The following is a 23,360-nucleotide window of genomic DNA, read 5'->3' as shown; positions in this document are numbered from 1 at the left end:
AGACTGTTTCAAAAAATAGCTAGGGATGGCTTTCATACTCCATACAGTACAACTTAATATCACCTGTAAGTACATAATACTGAACTGTTAAGATTGAAAACATTGGGCCAGGGAGATGGCTCAGTAGAATAAGTGCTTCCTTGGCAAGCACAAGGGTCTGAGTTCAATGCCTGGCTCCGCCAAAAAAAAAAAAAAAAAGATTGAAAATGCTACAGTTTAATATGCTGGTATGTAACGAGGGGTTTTTGTTGTTAGGGTTTTTTTTTTTATTATTATTTTTTTGGTGGGACTCTTGAGGTGAGGGAAGCATTTTCATGTTTACAATACTTTTATTGGTAGTGTTCATGGTACCCCCCCCCCCCATACCAGGGATTGAACTCAGGAACCTGCGCTTGCCAGGCAAGTGCTTATTCTACTGAGCCATCTCCCCGGCCTCATGGTACTCTTGAGAGATTGTTCTGATCTGTTGTTGATTGAGACAGAAAAGTAAAAGTTACGCAAGCTGTAAGGGCTATTTGGTATTAGCACACTTAGGGAGCCTCAAATCCCAGTTTTGTGTCTATTACCTAACTTAACTTAGATCATCTGTCTACAAGTTTGTTTCTGACATTGGACACCCTGAGGTATGTCATCACTTTCTTAAAATTTCAGTTCAGTTCTTCTGGACTTGAGATGGATTGTTTGCTATTTAGGCACTTTCATTGTTGGATCTCATGAAGCTGGTCTTAAGGGTTTTTTTCTTTTTCGATTGTTTCTTTAAGAATTTTTGTTTGGAGATAGTCACACATGTAGGTCAGGCTGGCTTTCAGTTGAGTGACTTTTGTAACACAGGCTAGCTTCAAACTACTATGGTGATCCTTCTGCCTCATACTACTTAGTGCTGCAATTACAGGTACAGGACACCACACGTAGGTATAAAAAGTTTTTGCAAAAGTAATCATTGCTGGGTATAGTGACACAGTGCTAATTCCAGCTACTCAGGGGGCTGAGGGAGAGTAACAGAATATTGGAGAGCAGCCTAAAATTTTTTTTGAAGAGACTGAGGATGTAGCTAAGTGGGAGGGCTTTTACCTACCACTTGAAGGTTCCACAATCCCCAACACTGTAAAACAAAAATTGTAAGTTAATCTTTTTCTAATCCTGTCCCTGATTTTAACTAGCTTGTTTATCTCACCTCATCATTCCAGATGCAGCCTAACTCCCCTCCTCCATAGCAGTTATTACGAGTTTGCTTTCTTTCATCTTGTAAGATTGAGAGACTTTTCAGGGAGTGGTAGAGCACTTGTCTACTTACTCAGGGATTTGGGTTTGTGGCTGAGTTGGCCAAAATAAGAATTTGGAAGGGAAAGGTTTATTTATACTTCACAGTAAAAAGGTAAGTTTACCTGTTTTTAAATAGCTTTCACCTAAGTAATAAATGTTATGGTAGAAAAGTAAGAAAATTGACCTGAAGGAAAAAAATAAAAATTGCCTGTAACTTCACTGCTCATAGATTTAAAAAAAAAAAAAAAAAAAGCAAAACTTCAATGTCTTATTAAATATTATTTATCATTTGGTGTATTATACTTTTTTTAGAAAATGGGATTATATTTTATGTGTAATGTTTCTGAAAGCTTACCACATTCTGAAACTTGAAAGAAATTAATTTTATTCTTACTTGAAATCTAGGATTTTATGGAAGACCCTGGGTTATGGAACAGAGAAAAGAACTTTTTAGAAGGTAAATTTTTACTGTATGAAGCATGCTAAAAGTCTAATGATTCCTTTTAGAGAAATACTGACACTGATATCACTGGTACAAGTTGATTTTTTTCATTTAGAGAACTGAGGCACTTACCTGGTCTTCATCTATAAGCCTGTGGTTTTCACACTTTTCCTGGGGAAGTTTGAATAGGTTTTGGGTTTCAGCTGTCATACCCAGAGTTGTGTTTTTATTTGATACCAATATATTGACATACCTTGTAGCACTTTCTCCCACTGATTAATGGTTTAAAAGATATTGTTTTAGGATGTTACTAGTTTTATATGAAGTGGAAATGCTCCAAAAAGAGGACGAATACTGAGATTTATAACTTACTAATGTTGCCTCTGTGTGTGTGTGTGTGTGTGTGTATACATATATAAATTTTCTTTTTCCTTAAGGCTCCAAAAATGGGAATTAAATACATACTTGTACGCACCAAAAGATGACTACAAACATAGGATGTTTTGGCGGGAGATGTATTCAGTGGAGGAAGCTGGTAATCTTTTTCTTTTTAATCCATAAACTCAGTATGTGAAGGAAAAAGCTATATTATATGCTATAGTTTTTTTAATTTCATTTTCACGTTATAATTTCCATTTATCTGAGAACTACAGTAGTCTGTGTGAGCTACTACAGACTGAAAGAGTGGCATTAAGGAAATCACAGCCGTTTGAATTGTGAGTGTGTCAGTCTGACTTCTCCTGTTCTGTGGTTCAGATGATATTTTATTTCGGCCAGTGATCTGCACAGTGGCCGCTTAGAAAGTGTTTCAGCCAGGGAGCGGTAGGGCAAAGCACTCGAAGCACCTAGCTTGAGTGTGCGTGCTAAGGCACTCCAAATAAGTAACCAGGGTGAAGTATAAATACTGTGAACTGAGCCTGGTTGCACACACCTGTAATCCCGCCACTCTGAGAGGCTGAAGCAGGAGGATTGCAAGTTTGAGTGCAACCTGGGCAATTTAGTGAGACCCTGGCTCAAAATAAAAAGCAGACTTGGGGCTGTACCTCAGTGTGAAAGCCCTGTACTTGATCCCTGAGTACTTTTTTAACAAAAGTTTGTAAATTCGTTTATCACAGAATCTTCTTATAAGTCACAAAAGTGGAGTTCTTCTTCAGGGACTCAGTGAATGGAGAAATATTGTCATACTTTGAATTAAATAGTATGCACGTGTAGTTAACAATGAATAGCATTTGGGTACAGGGCCCAGTCAGTGTACTGAAGGCAAACACTTTAATTTAGTAAGCCAGGCCTAGTGGCATACACCTATAATCCCAGCACTGGAGTGACAGAAGCAATAGGGTCACTGAGTTTGAGGCCACCCTGGATTACGTAGTGAAATCCTGTCTCAAAAAAATTACGAAGTTTAAAAAAAAAATTATGAAGTTATTAAAATTTATTTTTACCTAGATGTGTTATTCTTTACAACTTCATATAAGTGTACTTTAAACTTAGTTATTTTTTGGTGGGGCTGGTATGAAACTGAATATAATCAATAATCAAAACAGAGTCAGATAAAAAAAAAGTCAGATGACTTGAAATACTACTGAACTTTTGAAGAGTCAAATATATAGTTATGTTTCAATTTATTTAAAATTTCTTTTTGTTTTTTGAGAAGTCTTGCTATACAGTCTAAGTGGGCCTTGAACTTATTATGTAGTCCACCCTGGCCGTGAACTTTGGTGATCCTCCTGTCTCAGCCTCCCAAGTGCTGGGATTCTAGGCATATACCTGACAATTATTTATTTATTGTCTTTTTTTGAGTGAACTTTCTTTTTTCTTTTTTTTTTGTATTGTCTTTTTTGACACAGGGTCTCGTGCAGTTCACTTTGTAGACTAGGCTGGTCTCAAACTTCAAACAATGCTCCTGTCTCAAGCTCCCAGGTGCTGGGATTACAGGCATGCACCACCATACCTGGCATTATTTTTAAATTTTTATTAGTATATGTTTAGTGTTTCAGTTTATTTAGAAAAAGTGTATTATAAAGTCCTCCTGGGCGTGGTGGATCACACGTGCAATCCCAGCACCTTGGAAGCAGAGGAAGAATTATCACCATGCATTTGAGACCAGCCTGGGCTACAGAATGAGTTCAGAGCCAGCTTGAGCTGCGTAGACCTTCTCTCTTCCCCGCAAAAGTCTGCAGTGAATATTTTTCCTGTACATACATGGATGAAGGATTTTTAAAGCCATCATTTAATCTTACTTTTTAGAAAAACATTTTCTGTTGCTATTTAGGAATTTCAGTTGTTGGGACAGTCAAAAAAAAAAAAAGCATTTTTATCTTTCAAATACTGTAAGACATGGAATTGACAGCCCAGTAGTTTATGGGTTGGTTGTTTTTTGGTTTTTTGCAGTACCATGGATTGAACTCAGGACCCTGCGCTTGCCAGGCAGGTGCTTATTCCACTGAGCTGTCTCCCAAGCCCTTTTTTTTTTTTTTTTTTGAGACAGGGTCTTGCTCTGTAACTCGTGCTGGCCTTGAACTCTTGGCAATACTTCTCTGCCCCAGCCTTCAGAGAGCTGAGGTCACAGATATCTGCCACCATGCTCAGCCCAAGTACTTTTGAAAGAAGGCAGTGAAAATATTTTATTAATAATCACTTGTTTCCTGAAAAAGGGTAAGAAAGGATTTGGAAGTAAGAAAGAAGGGGCTCTTGATTTCTGTTGTTTCAAATAAAAAATGTGAAACTTGTTCTTTTTTTCTTAGTATTAGTTTTAAATCACTACAGGCTTGTGTCATTTTATATGGCCTATTGTCGTATTGGACATGATAATTTTATAAAATTTAAGGAACTTTTCCTTTCTTATAAAGTTGGAAGAAGTGATCTCTTCAGTTGGAAAGTGAAGGTTCTTTCAGTTTTCTGTCCTACTTTTTAAACACATGGACTCTGTTCTTTAGAGCAGCTTATGACTCTGATCTCTGCTGCACGAGAATATGAGATAGAGTTCATCTATGCTATCTCACCTGGATTGGACATCACTTTTTCTAACCCCAAGGAAGTGTCTACATTGAAACGCAAACTGGATCAGGTAACTCCTCATTTTTAAGTTATTTTCCCTTACTCAGTACTTGAAACTTAAGTTTTCTGAGTTGCTTTTATGATGCTAAGAAAAGAGTTCCATGTTTTTCTGTAGGAATTATTTACTGTTTGTGTGTAGAGGAATACTTTTCCAAGTACAATGATACCTTGGTACTTGTTCATTACTTCCACTAGAGTCAGTATCTACCAGAAATGGTAAAGTACCACAGCCGTTGTTGCTAAGAGGCAGTGAGTCGGACTGAGTCAGCATTGTTGATTTTAAGCACCAAGATAGTTTTCATATCAAAAATGCAACAAATACTATAGCCAGGTATAGTAGTGCATGCCTGTGATCTCAGCACTCAGGAGGCTCAGGCAGGAGGATTGCAGCAGTTTGAAGGTAGCTTTGAATATAGCAAGACCCTACCTCAAAACAAAAATCTGTTGCATACCAAATTTGCTGAATTTCAGAGCAGTTGAGTACCAGTGTATCATTAAATTGAAAAAGGTACCATTGCTTCTCAATTTAAGGGTTGCCTTAAGCCTAGTATGCTTACTCATACCTAAAGGCAGGAGAATTCAAGTTCAGGCTCATCCCAGACAACATAGTTCCTGTCTAAAAGGGCTGGGGATTTAGCTCAATGTAAAGACATGGGGTTCAATCCCCAGTACCATTTTTTTAAAGCCTTAAAGAATGCTGGGGGTGTGGCTTAGGGGTAGAACGTTTGCCTATATGCGAACTGTCCTGGGTTTTAGTCATCTTGGAAGGGATGATTAAAAGAACACTGAGTATTAGCAGGCCTAGCACCCTGCCTGTGATCCCAGCACTGTAGAGTGTGAGGCAGGAGAACTGTAAATTCAAGCCTAGCCTGGACAATTTAGGGACTAAGTGGAACCCTGTCTCAAAATTTTAAAAAAGGAATCAGGAAGTGTATAGCTGTGTTCAGTCCCCAGCACTGCAGGGAAAGAAAAAAAGAAATCTTACCAGTCTAGGGCATCTAGTAAGACCATGTTAAAAAATAAAAAGATGCAGCTCAGTGTACCTACGTTCCATCCCCAGGACTAAGGGGGGAAATAAAGATTTTTTTTTGTTTGTTTGTTTGTTTGTTTGTTTGTTTTTTGTGGAACCAGGGGTTGAACTCAGACCCTTGCACTTGCTAGGGAAGCACTTATTCCACTGAGTCATCTCCCCTGCCCCAAAGATTGTTGATTACAGGCTCCATTTGAGGGTTTTTTATTTTGGGTTTTTTTTTTTGTTGTTGTTGTTGTTTTTTTTTGTTTTGTTTTTTTTTGAGACAGGATCTTACTGTAGTTCAGGATGGTCTTGAATTGTCTGTGTAGCCCATGCTGGGCTCAAACTCTTTAAGATGCTCAGCCTCCAGAATGCTGAAATTCTAGGCGTGTGCTGTCTCTCCTGATCTAGGTTCCATCCTTAAAGATTCCTATGCTGAGATATGGGGTAAGGACCAGAAATCCAGGTGATTCGGACATGAGTTGTACAGGCCGACATTTTCAGGAAGATACTCATACCATAGCGTACACACCTGGGTTTGTGATTGGAATGAGAGAAACAACCTTCTGCCTGCTAAAGATCATTTTCAAATTACACAAACAATAGATATAATTTTATCATGTGGAAATGGCTGTGTTAGCGAGAAACAGACTTAAGCTGTTCGTGAAACTGATTCATATTAACATATAAGGTAAGGGCCGGCCAGATAGCTCAGTGGATTAAAGCACCTGCTTAGGCAGACGCAGGGACTGGGGTTCAGTCCCCGGTGGCATGCCGTGCTGTGGCAGCCCTGCCCCCCCTCCCCCCTGTGTGGTGGTGCACGCCTGTAATCCCAGTGTTTGGGAAGCTGAAAACAGGAGAATCACTGTGAGTCCAATTTGTATAGTGAGACCCTGTAGACCCTGTACTAAATACATTAAAAAATCTTAACATATAAGCTGCACATCTTTTTTTGACTGATAAAGTATAGGCCTCCCATTTTCTTTTTGTTTTTAACTTCATGAATTTGTTTTGTTTTGTAACAGGGTCTCTCTGTTGTAGCCCAAGCTGACCTCAAACACATTGTCGTCTTTAGTTTTCCAGATGCTGGGTTATAGGTGTGTGCCACCACACCTAGCAATGTTAACTGTTTCTTTTTTTGTTTGTTCGTTGTATGCTAGGACTGTGTGGCTCGGTGGTGTGGCGTATGCTTAGCATGCACAGTGCTCTGGATTTAAGTTTCAGCAATAGACAAAAGTAGTTAAAATTTTCATGAGTGGGGTTTTTAAGAAATTATTTTTGTATATAATCAAATTTGTTTTTATTTTATTTTATTTTTTGACAGTACTGGGGATTTCTGTGAGCTATATCCCCAGCACATGTTTTAAAAAATTTTTGCAACTGCGTATTGTTATCTCACTCAGGCTGGGCTTGAATTTTGTAGTCCTCCCGTGTCGACCTCCCAGAGTACTGGAATTGTAGGCCTGTACTGCCATTGTATTGTGTCTTTCTAATGTATCCCTTGTCAGATTTTTTTTGCAGATTTTATTTTTTGTTTTTAACGTATTTCAGTACAGGGACTACAGGATCTCACTACATAGATCAGACTCATTGTGATTCTCCTCTTTTCAGCCTATCAAGTGCTGGGATTACAGGCACATGTGTGCCACCGAGCCCAGTCTCAGTGCACCCTGGGGGCAGGGCGGCACAACACACCAAGGATTGAACCCCGGTCCCTGCTCCTGTCTAAGCAAGGGCTTTAGTCCACTGAGCTATTTGGCCGGCCTTATAGATTTTAAATTAATTAGGATCATGTGCCTTTGGGGATTAAAACAAGAGGAGAGGGTTATATGTGTTTTTATTTGTGTTTCTGTATTTTTCTTCTATTGGACTTTATATAATAATCAGTAAAAAGGAGATGAGGATAGATGATGTTGCAGAAGATTTGTTGGAGTGTTTCATTTTATTTTTGGTACTAGGAATTGAACTTAAGACCTCATGCTTGCCAGGTATGCACAGTGCCACTGAACTATATCCCTCTGCCTCGTTGGAGTATTTTATTTTAAATAATTAATTACTATTTGTTGGAATAATTTAATAGTACATTCAACCCTAAATGAAAACTGGTGGAAAACTTTGTCTTTCTATTTAATTTAGAATTTCTTCCATTGGAAATACAAAAATGTTTTCTTTTTCTAGGTTTCTCAGTTTGGGTGCAGGTCATTTGCCTTGCTTTTTGATGATATTGACCACAATATGTGTGCAGCAGACAAAGAGGTATTCAGTTCTTTTGCTCATGCACAGGTCTCCATCACAAATGAAATTTATCAGTACCTAGGAGAACCAGAAACTTTCCTCTTCTGTCCTACAGGTATTGTAAAACTGTCCTTGCTGATACATGTAACTTCTGAAAGGTCCTGTGTATGGGCCCTAATGCACACCTCCAGCTGGTTTATAAAAGTAGGAATCCTTTTTTCTGAAAGGCATTTCTCAAAATGTTACATTAGAGAAATTGAGGAGCTTGTAAATGATGATGGACTTGGCAAAAAATTTTTGGTTTTTAGTCCTAGAAGTATACAGATATACATTGTTAAGATATTAAAGGCAGGGGCCGGCCAGATAGCTTAGGGGATTAAGGCACCTGCTAGCAGGTGCAGGGGCCAGGGGTTCGATCCCTGTGCCTGCTGTTCCGGCCCCACCCCTGGGATGCACTGAGATGGCAATTGAGGCTGGGTGTGGTGGCGGCATGCCTGTAATCCCAGCTCTTGGGAGGCTGTAAACAGGCAGATCCCTACGAGTCTGATCTAGTAGTGAGACCCTGAACACCCTGTAGACCCTTCTCTAAAAATTGAAAATAAAAAGATTAGAGGCATGCTACTGTCAATGAAATGAAAACTGGAGAACAACAAATTTTTTTGAGAACAACAAATTTATATAGCTCTTTGTCACTTCTCATTTCCTCCTCATTCTGTTTCTGCTCATGCATAGTTGTTCCGTTTTTTTATTCCTCCCACTCCCATCTGGGCTCTTATTTCCAGTAGTTAGTATGGGAAGCTTAATAATTTTCCCACTTTGCTTTTTTTCCCCCCATCAGCAATGTTTGTCTTTCCTAGTTGCTCTCAAAATTCATTTTACAGTTTTCCCCCAGACTATTTGTTGTCAGGAATAAATAAGTTTTACAAATCTGTAGATTGAATTTTTTAACATATATATATATATATATATATATGTATGTATGTATGTATGTATGTCTTAGATTTGTGAGCCATGAAACTTACCTTTTTTTTTAGCATTTTTGCCAAAAATATTTAATCTGAGTTGAATCATTCTGAAAAAGACCAAACACTCCAAGTTGAGTGTTGTTTTACACAAGTGGCCTGAACATTAAAACAGGCCAGTTTCTTTATTTTTTTGTAACATGAGAGCAGAAAGACTATTCCAGATGAAAGGAATCTAAGAGAAGTAAAACAATCAAAATGTAGTAGCTGGCTATTAATCAGACCAGGGGTTTTTAGAAGCATAAAGTTTTTGGATCACTGAGGAAGTTTGAACATAATCATAAGTAGGTCACATTACCACTGTTTAATGTTACAACATGTGGTGTTACATAAGAGAATGTCTTGTTTTTGGATGATGCTCTTGTTTTCAGTCTTGTTTTTCATCAGTGTCTACAACTTTAAAGTGTTACAGGGCATCAGCAAACATGACAAAGTGTTAAAAATTAGTATCTGGGTAAAGTAAGTGTTCATTCTCCTATTCTTTCAGTTTTTCTGTGCTTGAATTGTTAAAAAATTATGCAAAAATAGACAAAAACTATTCAGATTGCACAAGAAAAACCTGGCTTAAATTATGTGAGAGTGGGTAGGGACAGGGTTTCCTGGGTAGGCAGGGACAGTGGTGACAGAAGTGGACATCAAAGGGAGAAAGTGACAATGGTGATGGAAATGGACATCAAGGGGTGGTAGGGACAGTGGAAGCAGACAATGTGGAACTCACAGGGCTGATGTGAAACTTATTTTAGTATGTAGTCTAACACTACATCAATACTCAAATATTGCTTGGTATAAGGTATTGGGCATTTATTTCAAGTCAGAATGTAAGTTGTACTTGAGTACTAATAACCATTGTCGTGATCTTGTATTGGTTGCACTGCAATATTATCAATTTACTTTATTTGACCTCTGATTATAAATGAAAAATGTAGGTGACACAGAATTAGGTACAAAATGCTGAGATTTTAATTGCTGTTTTTCTAGTGAATAGCATCATAAATTTGACCTGTACTGCTGTTGGAGGGAGAATATCAGATTTTATAAATTGATTTGTAAATTAACTATATGCTTGAATTTAATCTCTTTTAGTTATGATATGGAGGCCTTTATAGTTTTGATGAAAATAATTTAAAATTGTTAAGACTTTTTTTCCCCATCCTAAAGCCCATGACTATTTTCACTCCTGTTTTCCTTCTTCCCCCCTCCTACATTCAGAATATTGTGGCACTTTCTGTTATCCAAATGTGTCTCAGTCTCCTTACTTAAGGACTGTGGGTGAAAAGCTCCTACCTGGAATTGAGGTACTTTGGACAGGTAAAGTCTTTCAAGATGTGTATGTTAAAACTGAACTGGGCCCTAGAAAAATTTTTGTTTTTGTTTTTGTTTGAAGGCCAGGGATACAGCTCAGCAGCACAGCACCTGCCTGGCAAGCATAAGGTCCTGAGTTCAATTCACAGTACTTAAAAAATAAAAACTTTTTGAGGCTGGGTCTTGCTGTATATTCCAGGCTGACATGTAGTGTTCGATATTCCTGCTTCAGCTTCCTTATCCAAGAACTATATTTGTATCCTACCACCACTACACCTGGCTGATTGTGTGTGTGTGTGTATCTTTGTGTCTTTGTCTTAGAGACACAGTTTCACTATACAGTTAAAGCTGGCCTTAATCTCACTTTGTAGCCCAGGCTGGCCGTAAACTTGCAGTGAATCTCCTTCCTTAGCCTCCCTCAGGATTATAGGCATGCTCCACATCTGGCTGTTGTTGTGAATTGATTTCCCCCCATCTTTTTGAGACAGGGTCTTGCTGTGCAGTTCAGGGTGGCTTTGAGCTCACTTTGTGGCTCAGATGGGTCTTGATCTCACAGTGATCCTCCTGCCTCAGGCTCCTGAGTGCTGAGATCGTAGGCATGTGTTACCATGCCTGGCTCTAATTGAATTTTTTTTAATGAATTTTAGGAAACTTATTATTTTATGAAGTGTACATGCTTCACTTTCTATTAAAACCTTTTGCCAGCTGTGGTAGTGATGTGTGCCTGTACTCGCAGCATCCTTAAAATGCTCGAGCAGAAGGATTGCAAGTTGGATCTCAGCCTAGGCAGTTTGACTTAGGTGAGACCTGTCTCCTTTTGTTTGCTTTTGTTTTTGTCTTTCTGAGACAAGGTCTCACTGCACAGCTCAGTCTGGCTTTGAGCTCTCTTTGTAGCCCAGGCTGATTTTGAGCTCACACAGGTCCTCCTGCCTCAGCCTCTTGAGTGCTGGAATTACAAGGGTGCGCCACCACGCCTGGCTTGAGACCCCTCGTTTGAAAAGAGAAAAAGGGGGCTGGGGTCAAATCTTAGTGGGAAAAAGCCCTGGGTTCAGTTCCCAGTACCACAAGTAAGATGGGAGACTTGCTTGCCCTAGGGTGGCCTTAAACTTACGGTTTTAGGTGATCCTTCTGCCTCAGTCTCCCAAGGGCCAAAATGATAGAAAACATTTTGAGCTGAGCATGGTAGCGCACAGCTGTAATCCTAGTACTTGCGAGTTGAGAGTTGGCAGGATTACCATGAAACTCTGTCTGGAAAAAAAAAAATCTTGAAAGAGCTGGGCATGGCAATATACCCCTCTACTTGGAGCACTTGGGAGGCTGAGACCAGGATCACTGAGTTTGAAGACTGCGTGGGCAACATAGTGAATTCAAGGGCAGCCTGAGCTTCGTAGTAATACCCTGTTGTAAGTAAGACAAACCACCCAAACCTTAAGGATTTTGCAGTAATTATCATGTTACTTGGTGATAAAGATCTATGTGTGGAACTTCTGTCTTATAGAATGAAAGGGAAAAAAGTATTGTTGTATTTAAAATGCAAGCAGTTAGGTCTGGTGGTGTGATCTCAGCGGTAGAGTGCTTGCTTAGTGGGCGTAAGGGGCTTGGGTTTGATCCCAACCCTCCAAAAGAAAAAATGAAAGTGAGAACACAATAAAAGGTCATGTATAGTGTATTTTAAAGAACCATGTAGGAGATTGTTTAAACATGGTGGTCATTATTTCTAGGTCCCAAAGTTGTTTCTAAAGAAATTCCAGTAGAGTCTATTGAAGAGGTTTCTAAAATAATTAAGAGAGCTCCAGTAATCTGGGATAACATCCATGCTAATGATTACGATCAGAAGAGACTATTTTTGGGCCCATATAAAGGAAGATCCACAGAGCTCATCCCCCGGTTAAAAGGAGTGCTGACGAATCCAAACTGTGAATTTGAAGCCAACTATGTTGCTATCCACACCCTTGCCACCTGGTACAAGTCAAACATGAACGGAGTGAGGAAAGATGTGGTGATGAGTGAGTAGTCTGCCCTTGGTGCTTGGCTGCAGGAAGAGGGGGTTAGCTACAGCCATTGGCAATGTTTATTTCTTTGTCAGCACAGTTGAGGCTTTATGATGGGTTGTTCATTTCTACTGATGAATTAAGTGTACGATTTAAAAAAAAAAACTAAGTGGGCTTAGATAGGTCATTTAACTTCTTGGCTTTAGGGTTTTTTTTAATTCTTAATTTTATTTGTTACTGTTTGTAGTACATGATTGCATTCATAGGGGAGAGTTTGTACATGTGAATTCTTTGCTTTTAAAATGTGATTCATTCTTTTTTTTTTTTTTTTGCGGAACCAGGGATTGAACTCAGGCCCTTGGGCTTGCCAGGGAAGTGCTTATTCTACTGAGCGGTCTCCCTGGCCCCCAAAATGTGATTCATTCTTGAAGTCACACAGTAGATTCATGTTTCTGTTAGCCTTAACAACATTTTCCATCAGTTTTCAGGTGTTTGGGGGTTTTTTTTGTTTGTTTGTTTTTGTCTTTTTGAGACAGGAACTTAACTATGCAGTTCAGGTTGGCCTTGAGCTCACTTTGTAGCCCAAGCTGGTCTCAGCTTACAACCATTCTCCTGCCTCAGCTTCCTGAGTGCTGGGATCAGGTAATTTTATTAAATGGGATTTCTTTTTCATCTTCTTGAGACAAAGGTCTCAGTAAATTACCAAGATTGTTAACTCCTCTTGCCTTATCCTTCTAAGTACCTGGGGTTACAGTGTGTGCCCTCATGTTTGGCTAGCTTCTATATTTTCCAACATGTTACCACTGCTTGAACCACTGGGGTACAGCCACCCATCGGGTGGCTTTTTATTAATTTTGTTAGTCAAAAGGCTGATACAGGTGATTAGATCTGTTTATACCACCAGTGAGTGGTACGGCTTCCTGATGGGACAGTCATGCCTGTTCCACTGGTGCTTAAAAGCTGCCTGGCAGCAAAACACATGAATTAAGGTCCCTTTGTAAATGTGTTAAGGGGAATGTGGAGTAGAGAAGACACTAGCCAAACTGGGCTGTGTGAAAAAGGAGAAAAGCTAAAACCAAGGGTATTTTTGAGTACCAAGCTGAAAAGTTCAGGCTTAATTTTCTCCCTCTTCTCTCTGTCCTGGCCTAGCCATCCTTGGTTTATCAGTGCTCATATTAAGGTTCTGTTCTTTTTTTTTTTTTTTTCTTTCAATGCTTTACAATGAACTTATCAGCTCCTTAAGAATAGGGAATGTTTTCTTTACAGAAAGCATACTGCCTTTAACTTTGAACTCTTAGTAATTGTTATTCAGAGAACATTCATGATCAACTTTTCCAATGATTCTAAAATTAGTACTCAATTCAGTTGGGATTTTACATTTAGCAGTGCATTTAGGTAGGTAATCTAGGTAAAATGGCCAGTGAAGGGTCTTCCTTTCGTTTGCAATGTTATATTTAAGGTTCTTGCTCTAGTTCTTTATTTTTGTGATACAGCAGCAACCACTCACGGTCAGGAGGGGCTTGTAACCCAAGCGTTTTTTTTCTTTCAGCTGACAGTGAAGATAGTACTGTATCGATCCAGATAAAATTAGAAAACGAAGGCAGTGATGAAGATATTGAAACTGATGTACTCTATAGTCCACAAATGGCTCTAAAGCTAGCTTTAACAGAGTGGTTGCAGGAATTTGGTGTACCTCATCAATACAGCAGTGAGTTTGATCATTTTCTTATGGGGATTCATTGGATCACATGGTTAAATCACAAAATGATATTGTCATTTCTCTTACCTTGGGCCCACTAAGCAATGTAGGGTTTTTTGTTTGGTTGTACTGAGAATCAAACTCAGGACCCTGTACTTACTGGGCAGGCACTTGTGCTGTACTGCTGAGCTATGTCCCCAGCCCAAGCAAAGTGAAGTTAAATGAAATTTAGAAGTCTTAAGAATAAGGTTTAAAGATCTTACTGTGGTGTTTTTTTAGGCGGTTCCAGGGTTGAACCCAGAGAGTGCTGAGTTACACCCCTCAGCCTTTTCAGTTGTTGAAATCAGGATAATTTGCCTAGTTTGATCTTTAATTAGTGATCCTCTTTTGCCTTAGCCTCTGAGTAACTGGGGTTTCATAACACTTTTAATCTTTTTAGAATAGTTTTTATTTTGATAAAATGTTAATGTGAAATATTTGTTTTAACCTGCATATCTTGCTGGATGTGGTGTTACTTGTAATCTCAGCACTTAGGGAGACAGAGGCTGAGGCATGACGATTGCATCGAGTTTGAAGCCAGCCTCAGCTACAGATTGAGACCCTGTCTTAAATAAATAAACAAATCTTCAAAGGAAATATTATATATGTCAGCATGCTTGAGGATCCCCCCCCCCCCCCCCCCCGGAACCGGCGATTGAACTCAGGCCCTTGTGTGCCAGGCAAGTGCTTATTCTACTGAGCTATCTCCCCAGCCCCTAGATGTTTGTTACTATTCTCACCATCCCGTTCACCTTTTGTCCATGCCTCATTGATGGTTTAAAGAAATTTCTCTTTGCTCAGGGCTCAGAGTATTTGGAATCTCAAAGTGAGGTTCTCGTTTCAGATAGCATGACAAGAAGATTTTTGTTTTTTTTAATGTATTTAGTACAGGGTCTCACTATGTAGGAGTCATAGTGATCCTCCTGTTTTCAGCCTCCCAAATGCTGGGGTTACAGGCACACACCACCACACCCAGTCTCTATCTCTGTCTCAGTGCACCCTGTGGGCAGTGCCAGTATGAATGGGTATATCACACCAGGGATCAAACTCCCGTCCCTGCATCTGCCTAGTCAGGCTCTTTAATCCACTGAGCTATCTGGCCTGGCCCAAGAAGTATTTTTCTAAATTTTTTTTTTTAAAGGATCCTTATTTTCTTATTTATTTATTTATTTTATGTGTGTGTGCGCGCACGTGGGGCCAGCTCAGCCCACTATGGGGCGGGGCTGGCTGGCATGTGGTGCTGGGGGATTGAACCGCGGTCCCTGCGCTTTGCTAACCTTGTTTTAAGTAGGCGCTTTAGACCACTGAGCCATCTCACCAGCCCCATATTTTTCTAAATTGAATTTGTTCTAATTGTGATATCTCTTGGCTTTTTGTTTTTGGTAGGTAGGCAAGTTGCACATAGTGGAGCAAAAACAAGTGTAGTTGATGGGACTCCCTTAGTTGCAGCACCCTCTTTAAATGCCACAACTGTAGTCACAACAGTTTACCAGGAACCCATTATGAGCCAGGGAGCAGCTTTGAGTGGTGAACCTACAACTCTGACCAAGGAAGAAGAAAAGAAGCAGCCGGATGAGGAACCTATGGACATGGTGGTAGAAAAACAAGAAGAAGCAGATCACAAGACTGACAATCAAATACTAACTGAAATCGTTGAAGCTAAAATGGCAGAGGAATTAAAACCAATGGACACTGATAAAGAGAGCATAGCTGAATCTAAATCTCCAGAGATGTCTATGCAAGAAGATTGCATTAGCGATATTGCTCCTATGCAGACAGATGAACACACAAACAAGGAGCAGTTTGTGCCAGGTCCAAATGAAAAGCCTTTGTACACTGCAGAACCAGTGACTCTAGAGGATTTGCAGTTACTTGCAGATCTTTTCTATCTTCCTTATGAGCATGGACCCAAAGGAGCACAGATGTTACGGGAATTCCAGTGGCTTCGAGCAAATAGCAGCGTTGTTAGTGTCAATTGCAAAGGAAAAGACTCAGAAAAAGTGAGTATGCTTAATTTACCTACTTTTCTAGTCTTCATGGTTTCCCATGCTGTTAACGTGCATATACCAGGCAAGCATTCACCACGGAGCTACATACCCAGCCATGGTTCTTAAGTGCATTCAGTGAGAACTGGCAGGAAATTGACTACATTATGAATATGTTCATAAAGTAGGTGTGTACTCTGCAGAATGAAGGCAAGTTTATTTTAGGTCTTGTCAGTTTAGAGACTAGTAGTCTCTAATTTAGTAAATTGCTGCTCTGGAATTTAAGCCAGTGATTAATGTTTTGGATAAATTGCTAGTAGCTGATGACACACATGTTAGAGTATAACTGTTTCGCATTATTTTGTTAATCTTACGGTGTTTTGGGTCTCTTGATCCTTAATAGATTGAAGAATGGCGGTCACGAGCAGCCAAATTTGAAGAGATGTGTGGACTGGTGATGGGAATGTTCACTCGGCTCTCCAACTGTGCCAACAGGACAATCCTTTATGACATGTACTCCTATGTGTGGGATATCAAGAGTATAATGTCTATGGTGAAGTCTTTTGTACAGTGGTTAGGTATGTGCACCAGGAATAATCTATTCTCAAATACATTGTATCTTTAAAAGAAATTACCCCATAGGGAGAAAAACATTTAGGGAATTGGCAAATTCTAAATGTAGTTTCTGTTCTTTGTCTACATTTTTATAAAAGTGGGGCATTATTGAAGACTTGAGATGCAAGTCTTAGTAATTACATTGGACACATTAATTTTTCTCCCTTGGGCTAATTCAGCATAAATATCTTGAAAATATGTTAGCAAGTACTGACTTTAACTTGCTCTGACTGAATGCTTCCTGGATGGAACAGTGCATATTACTTTTGTCTGATTTGGAGATGAGACACTATGAAATGTGACTCTAGGCTTTCTGCTGCTTGCTGTGTCTTCATAATGTTAATGCTGTGTTTAATGGAACAATTGCTGAAACAATCCAAGGGGCCTGGCAAGAGGAACCCGTCCTCCCAGCCCTGTGCGCATGCGAGTTCTAGTGGCAGGCTATTCTGGTGCTACTCATTATTTCACGTGGCTTTTTCTTTATCCCTCCACCAAGTAATTGGTTTTAGCAGAGGGTGGACATTTTAGTCCCCTAAAAATTCTTTAGTTGGTGGACTTTTCTGTCTACTTTGAAAATGATTGCTTTTTTCTTACAATTTTCAAACTTGGTAAAGAGCACCAGCATGGCCAGGTTTCTCCAGGGACCTCATTTTATTTCTAGGTTTTCAGTCTAGCTATGAGGATATGTGTAATGGACTTACATATAGCACACAGCAGGCAGCAAAGCTGACTGACATGTCATAGTTTTCATAGTAGTCACAAACAGTGTGATGGGTTTTCATCATAGTTGTCAGACAGTCTGAAACACCATGAGCTTGGATTAAGGAGGAGGAGGAATGGGATTACTCATTTTGTGCACCTGCACATTTAAGGCTTTTAGATACTTTTAAAAATGGCAGCTTTTCGGTGATACACTCAGTTAAGTGGCTAAAATAAGTCTCCTTGTCAGTTTGGAAATAACAGGCTTCACTTGGGCTGCCACATATATTGGCACAACATGTAAAGAATTTTAATTCTGTTGTTAAGAGGCTCTAGAATACCTACTGTGGTTATTCTTGCCCTCAGACACATAAAAAACCTCCCTATATTGACTGTTGGATAACATTATGGATAAGGAATCACAATTATTCTTTACAGGTTTAAATCTTAAATTTCCAAGGATTCTAGGAATTATGAACATTAAGTCTATTAGAGAATTGAGCTTGAGAATATATCACTTAAAACATTGTATCACTTGAAACATTTGTCCGTTGTCCAACTTTTAATTAAAAAAATTAAAACTTTTGGTCGGGGAGATGGCTCAGTGGAATAAGTGCTTCCCTGGCAAGCACAAGGGTCTGAGTTCACTCCCCGATTCCATGGTTATAATTTATAAATAAAATAGCCATGGTTATAATTTTTAAAAAAAGAAAATTAAAACTTTTATTCTTGATTACATATAGTACTGTTTCTCTTAGGCTCTTTATGTTGTACAGTTATGGGGGTAACTCACAGTTTGTATAGGTACACAGTTTTCAGGTCAAACTATCGTAGATGTTGTAAATCATCATCTTGGCATTCGGGTAACTCTACAGAGGCTCACAGCACAAAGTCTATCTTCACCATTCTATAGTAATTTCAGGGAGTTAGTGATTAGAACCCTTTGTTTTCCTTGTCTCTCCAGTCCAGCTGGCATTCAGTCCTTTAAAGAATGTGGCTATGCAGTACTTTCAATTACTAATGACTTCTGTTATCTTCTTCCCCATTGTGTACAGATGGGAGAATCCTCAGCACAAGTGTCTACTACTATTGGATGGACAGCGGCAGATGTTCACAGCGCGTCATGATTAATTAGTTTAAATTGAAAGGTTCTATCTGTGAGGTAGCTCAGGTAGATTGAAGGGCAGTAGGCATGAACTGAAGTCACGTTTGCGCAGCGACTGAGGCATTAACCATGTTTTCATTTATACAGCTCTTCGTATATGCAGCCTTTTTATTGTGATAGTTGGAAGTGCTAGTTATGTTGTAGTCTCAAAGTGGGGGGTAGAGGAAATTGGCTGACCTTAAAGTTTAAGAAGTGCAGTGTTTCCTGCAGTGTAAATCCCACTGAGTTATGGAATGGGGCAAGTTCTCTTTGTAGTCTAAATTTTGACCCTGTTTCATATTTGTTTAACAAATACTATATATTTTGTGTTTTCTTTTTTAAAACCCTACCCCTAAAATATGACAAACCCAAACATAATTTCTTAATGGGCCTGAATTATCCACAAAAAAACTTGGTTTGCTTTGGGACTGTCTGACTAGCACACTTATTATCTTGTACTGATGAGACTGTTAACTTGAACAGGAGGTAGAATGCTGTCTTCCAATGGAAAAGAACTATATTGCGCTGCTTCATCTTGTCAGAAGACTAGGCAGGTGGTTTTCTTTTGGCAACCAAATACTTGCGTTAGTTACTTATCAGTTGTTAGCTTGATTGCCTTTGAGGTTGGTTAAGTGGTGAACATGAATGCTGACTGCTGGACCTCAAAGCTTGCCATTCCGTGCATGTGTTCAGTGCATCACAAGGAGTGTAATGGCTAATGAGAAAAACCAGATACTGTTATACTGTAAAGAAAGTATTTTAATTCTGGACAAATTAGGAGCAGTAATTGCTGCTTTAGTTCCCAGAACCTGTCAGACTGATAATTAGCCAGTCTGAATTGTTCTTGTCTAAAAACATCATGTTCTTGTTGTGTTTTATCAACTGTTTCTTTTATTCTGGTGACCTTAGTTTTCTGACAAGATTTTCCTTTCCCTTTTCCCTTTCCTATACCCTTCCTCAAAATGTAAAATGTGACTTCAGACAGGTTTAATTCCTTCATGGGCTGTGATAATAAAATGTCTCAATCTCTATCATTCATTTCAGTTAATTATTATGATTTCGTGATAAAGCAAGAAACTAGCTTGGTCTAGCTAAGAAATATATAAATTTGACTTAGACTTGGAACGTCATTTCCTTTTAATAATTAAAGAGTACAATTGGTAATCATTTGCATTAATTAGAGGAAGGTATGTCAGTATTAAAATGCCACTATAAATTTATACAAATAATTATTATCACAGCCTTGCCCTGAAACCCTGGATTATTATTGTTAGAGAGCTATTTCCACAGAGTGTGTGTTAGTGTGTTGGACATTTGAGACCCCAGGAAATCCCCTTTCTCGTAACATTCTCCGCTTGGATCTGATCTCAACAGGGTGTCGTAGTCATTCTTCAGCACAGTTCTTAATTGGAGACCAAGAACCCTGGGCCTTTAGAGGTGGTCTAGCAGGAGAGTTCCAGGTATCAATATGAATTCACAACTGAATTGACATTTTCTTTGTTTTATGAGAAACCTTATGTTGCGCATCAGATGGCTGGAAGGATTGGTCTGCCGAAGGCTTTCTAGTCCCAAATTCAATTTAGTTACATAGCTGAATTTTAAATCAAATTTTCCTCCTCTTTCACAGTAATTTCTGAAGGAGATGCTGCCAATCCCCCCCGCGCCTGCGAAGCGCAGCGGCTCTAGGTACACACTTCACATTGTTTCTTTGCAGGTCGCACAGCATTTTAATCTGCGCCCGCAATGCACAATGCGCGCATGCTTGTCTGCCAGTGGAAACTCCATGAGCAAAACAAGATGACTAATTATACAAGTGATTAGTGAAAAAGCTTGGGATGTTTCTTCAGAAATCTAATGAGCTTGAAAGTTGGCTAGTGAAAATTCAAACACAAAAGGAAGTTTTTGCTATTCAGTTTGTTCATGGACTTTCAGGTGCTCTACTTTTCTCCCCCCAACAGGTGCTCTGCTGCGCGCAGCAAACTGAAGCGCATTGCTTTGGGGATAAAGCGTCTCCTGGACAGATAACCCTCTTCAGACCAAACCTCTCCTCCTGACATTCTGTTCTGCCATCTTTTAGTAGAAAGATGGTCTAGTTAAAGATTGGTTTTTTTAAAAAAAACATTATCATCACTGGAATAGTTTGTTTGTTTGTTTGTTTATTATAAATTTAAATTCCCATTAATGTGCCTCTAAAGCTGTATAGCTCAGTTTGGGTAATTTCTATTCAAAAGCACTCCCCTTCCCCAGCAAAGAGGTGTTTATATTAGTAAAGCATAGTACACCCCTCTTCTTTAGGTCTGCCTGCAGTAGCCAGTTAATGTTAAGTTGGTAATCTGCAGTGCACACTCATTTAAAGAAATGGATGTCTTTCTGACACTAATCCATCTCCTTTTTTCCCCTCACAGCGTTTGCTGCCAATTGATGGAGCAAATGATCTCTTTTTTCAACCACCCCCACTGACTCCTACCTCCAAAGTTTATACTATCAGACCGTATTTTCCTAAAGATGAGGTAATTGTCTATCAGTTTGATGAGTGGTAATGTATCTACTTTACTTTGAATTCAGTGCTTAAAAGAATTTCTTTATTGTCTTAAAATATCTTCATTTTTATGGATTTTTTTCTACTGTTGGTGACAAAACACTGATTCTTCCTTACTCTTTTTTTTTTTAATATTTATTTATTTTTTTATTTATTTCATTTTGTGTGGCCCGCTCAGCCCCCAGGGGGCGGGGCTGGCTGGCATGTGGTGCTGGGGGATTGAACCGCGGTCCCTGTGCTTTGCCAAGCTTGTTTCAAGTAGGTGCTTTAGACCACTGAGCCATCTCTCCAGCCCTGATTCTTCCTTACTCTTAAGTGAACACTTTACAATTGAGTGACACTTGTAAAAAATAAAAATTTAAAGACTAGTGTAGTGGCATATGCATATAGTCTCAGCACACTGCAAGGCTGAGACAGAGATTTAATTGAGTCTAGCCAGCGCAACTTAGTGATTTAGTGAGATCTTGTCTCCAAATAAAAAATAAAAGCATATGTATTTCACCTAAAAGTCTCCAGTACTGAAAACAAAACACCTGAACTTCAACAGGAGAAAGTCACCAAAATACTCAATTTAGGAGGAGAAAATACACAAAGAAAAATTTGAGGCAGGATTTTAAGGAGTTTAGCTGGGCATGGTGATAATGCCTGTAATCCTGGAACTTAGGAGGCTGAGGCAGGAGGATGGCTGTGAGTTTGAGGGCCAGCCTGAGCTGCACACTGAATTAAAGACCAGCCTGAATTACAAGATAGACCTCTCAGAAAAAGCAGACCAAAACTTCAAGGAACTAAAAAATTTGCTGGGTTTTTAATCCTCAGTTTATTACCAGAAACTGCCCTGCAAAACCATTTTAAATATTGACTAAAATCGTGCTGCTTTGTACTGGTTTTTTAATGTACCTTTTTTTAAAAAAAAATTTTTATTTATTTATTTATATGTGTGTGTGTGTGGCCAGCTCAGCCCACCAGGGGGCAGGGCTGGCTGGCATGTGGTGCTGGGGGATTGAACCGCGGTCCCTCTGTTTTGCTAAGCTTGTTCTAAGTAGGTGCTTTAGACCACTGAGCCATCTCACCAGCCCCGCTTTGTACTGGTTTTATAAATCTGACCCAGTGAATAAATCTTTATTTAGCAAAGTAAATGTGCTGTTTCTGACAGGCCGTTTTGTTTATCCCTCCTCAGACTTTTATACTGTTGTTATTTTGCCATTTTTGGACCTATTGCTTAACTCTAGTTGTATAAAATTCTAAAATAGTATATAAAAATCTGTTACATTTGCAGGCTTCTGTGTACAAGATTTGCAGAGAGATGTATGATGACGGAATGGGTTTACCTTTTCAGAGTCAGCCTGACCTTATTGGAGACAAGTATGTGATCACTGTTGGGATTTGGGAACAGATATTTCATAGCTAGGCTTTATCGAGGGAGGTGAAGACTGGAAAGAAGTGTATTTTTTTTTAAATTCCAGTTTAGTTTTAGTAAAATCCGAAAATTGATAAACGAGCATTTCTCGTTGCTTTGACACCAAATGTTTTCATTGTTGCATACAAGGCAAGAGTTCTACCACTGAGCCACAGCCACAGCCCCATTGTTGTTCAAGTACATTGGACCTTGCATCACTGAATCCTCAGTTTTGTGCTAATAAAAAGCTTACCATCCTCTTCCCCTCTGAGCAGGTTGGTAGGAGGGCTCCTTTCCCTCAGCCTGGATTACTGTTTTGTACTTGAAGATGAAGATGGCATATGTGGCTATGCATTGGGCACTGTGGATGTGACGCCCTTCATCAAAAAATGTAAAATATCCTGGATCCCATTCATGCAGGAAAAATATACGAAGCCAAATGGTGACAAAGAACTCTCAGAGGCTGAGGTACGATTTTTTTTTAAGTGCTTATTAAAGTAAAAAGTAAATAGATGCATCATAAAATTTCAGTGGTTTCTTATTTTTTTTAAAATTTTATTTATTTGTTTATTTGTGTGTGTGTGTGGCTGTGGCCAGCTCAGCCCACCAGGGGGCGGGGCTGGCTGGCATGTGGTGCTGGGGGACTGAACCATGGCCCCTCTGATTTTGCTAAGCTTGTTCTAAGTAGGTGCTCTAGACCACTGAGCCATCTCACCAGCCCCAGGGTTTTTTTTAAGAATGCTCTTAATGGGCTGGTGAGATGGCTCAGTGGTCTAAAGCATCTACTTAGAACAAGCTTAGCAAAGCACAGGGACCGCGGGTCAATCCCCCAGCACCACATGCCAGCCAGCCTCGCCCCCTGGTGGGCTGAGCTGGCCACGGCCACACACACACACACAAATAAACAAATAAATAAATAA

General features: G+C 39.4%; 1 protein-coding gene across 1 annotated transcript in view; it reads left to right on the top strand.

Annotated features, from left to right (window-relative positions):
- Mgea5 (meningioma expressed antigen 5 (hyaluronidase)) overlaps window positions 1-23,360 on the top strand; it is a 34,907-nt gene that overhangs the window by 3,033 nt on the left and 8,514 nt on the right. Inside the window, exons 2-14 of the mRNA XM_004631450.2 lie at window positions 1,669-1,720; window positions 2,143-2,240; window positions 4,642-4,772; window positions 7,953-8,124; window positions 10,241-10,339; window positions 12,055-12,339; window positions 13,874-14,032; window positions 15,449-16,062; window positions 16,451-16,625; window positions 19,880-19,965; window positions 20,911-21,015; window positions 22,321-22,406; window positions 22,716-22,908. Of these exons, the coding sequence (XP_004631507.1) occupies window positions 1,669-1,720; window positions 2,143-2,240; window positions 4,642-4,772; window positions 7,953-8,124; window positions 10,241-10,339; window positions 12,055-12,339; window positions 13,874-14,032; window positions 15,449-16,062; window positions 16,451-16,625; window positions 19,880-19,965; window positions 20,911-21,015; window positions 22,321-22,406; window positions 22,716-22,908 (2,255 nt within the window). The remainder of the gene's footprint in view (window positions 1-1,668; window positions 1,721-2,142; window positions 2,241-4,641; window positions 4,773-7,952; window positions 8,125-10,240; window positions 10,340-12,054; window positions 12,340-13,873; window positions 14,033-15,448; window positions 16,063-16,450; window positions 16,626-19,879; window positions 19,966-20,910; window positions 21,016-22,320; window positions 22,407-22,715; window positions 22,909-23,360) is intronic.

The sequence above is a fragment of the Octodon degus genome, unplaced genomic scaffold, assembly GCF_000260255.1.
Source record: "Octodon degus isolate 3935 unplaced genomic scaffold, OctDeg1.0 scaffold00042, whole genome shotgun sequence".
In the NCBI taxonomy this organism is placed as follows: domain Eukaryota; kingdom Metazoa; phylum Chordata; class Mammalia; order Rodentia; family Octodontidae; genus Octodon; species Octodon degus.
This window is presented reverse-complemented; position numbering and strand designations above follow the sequence as displayed.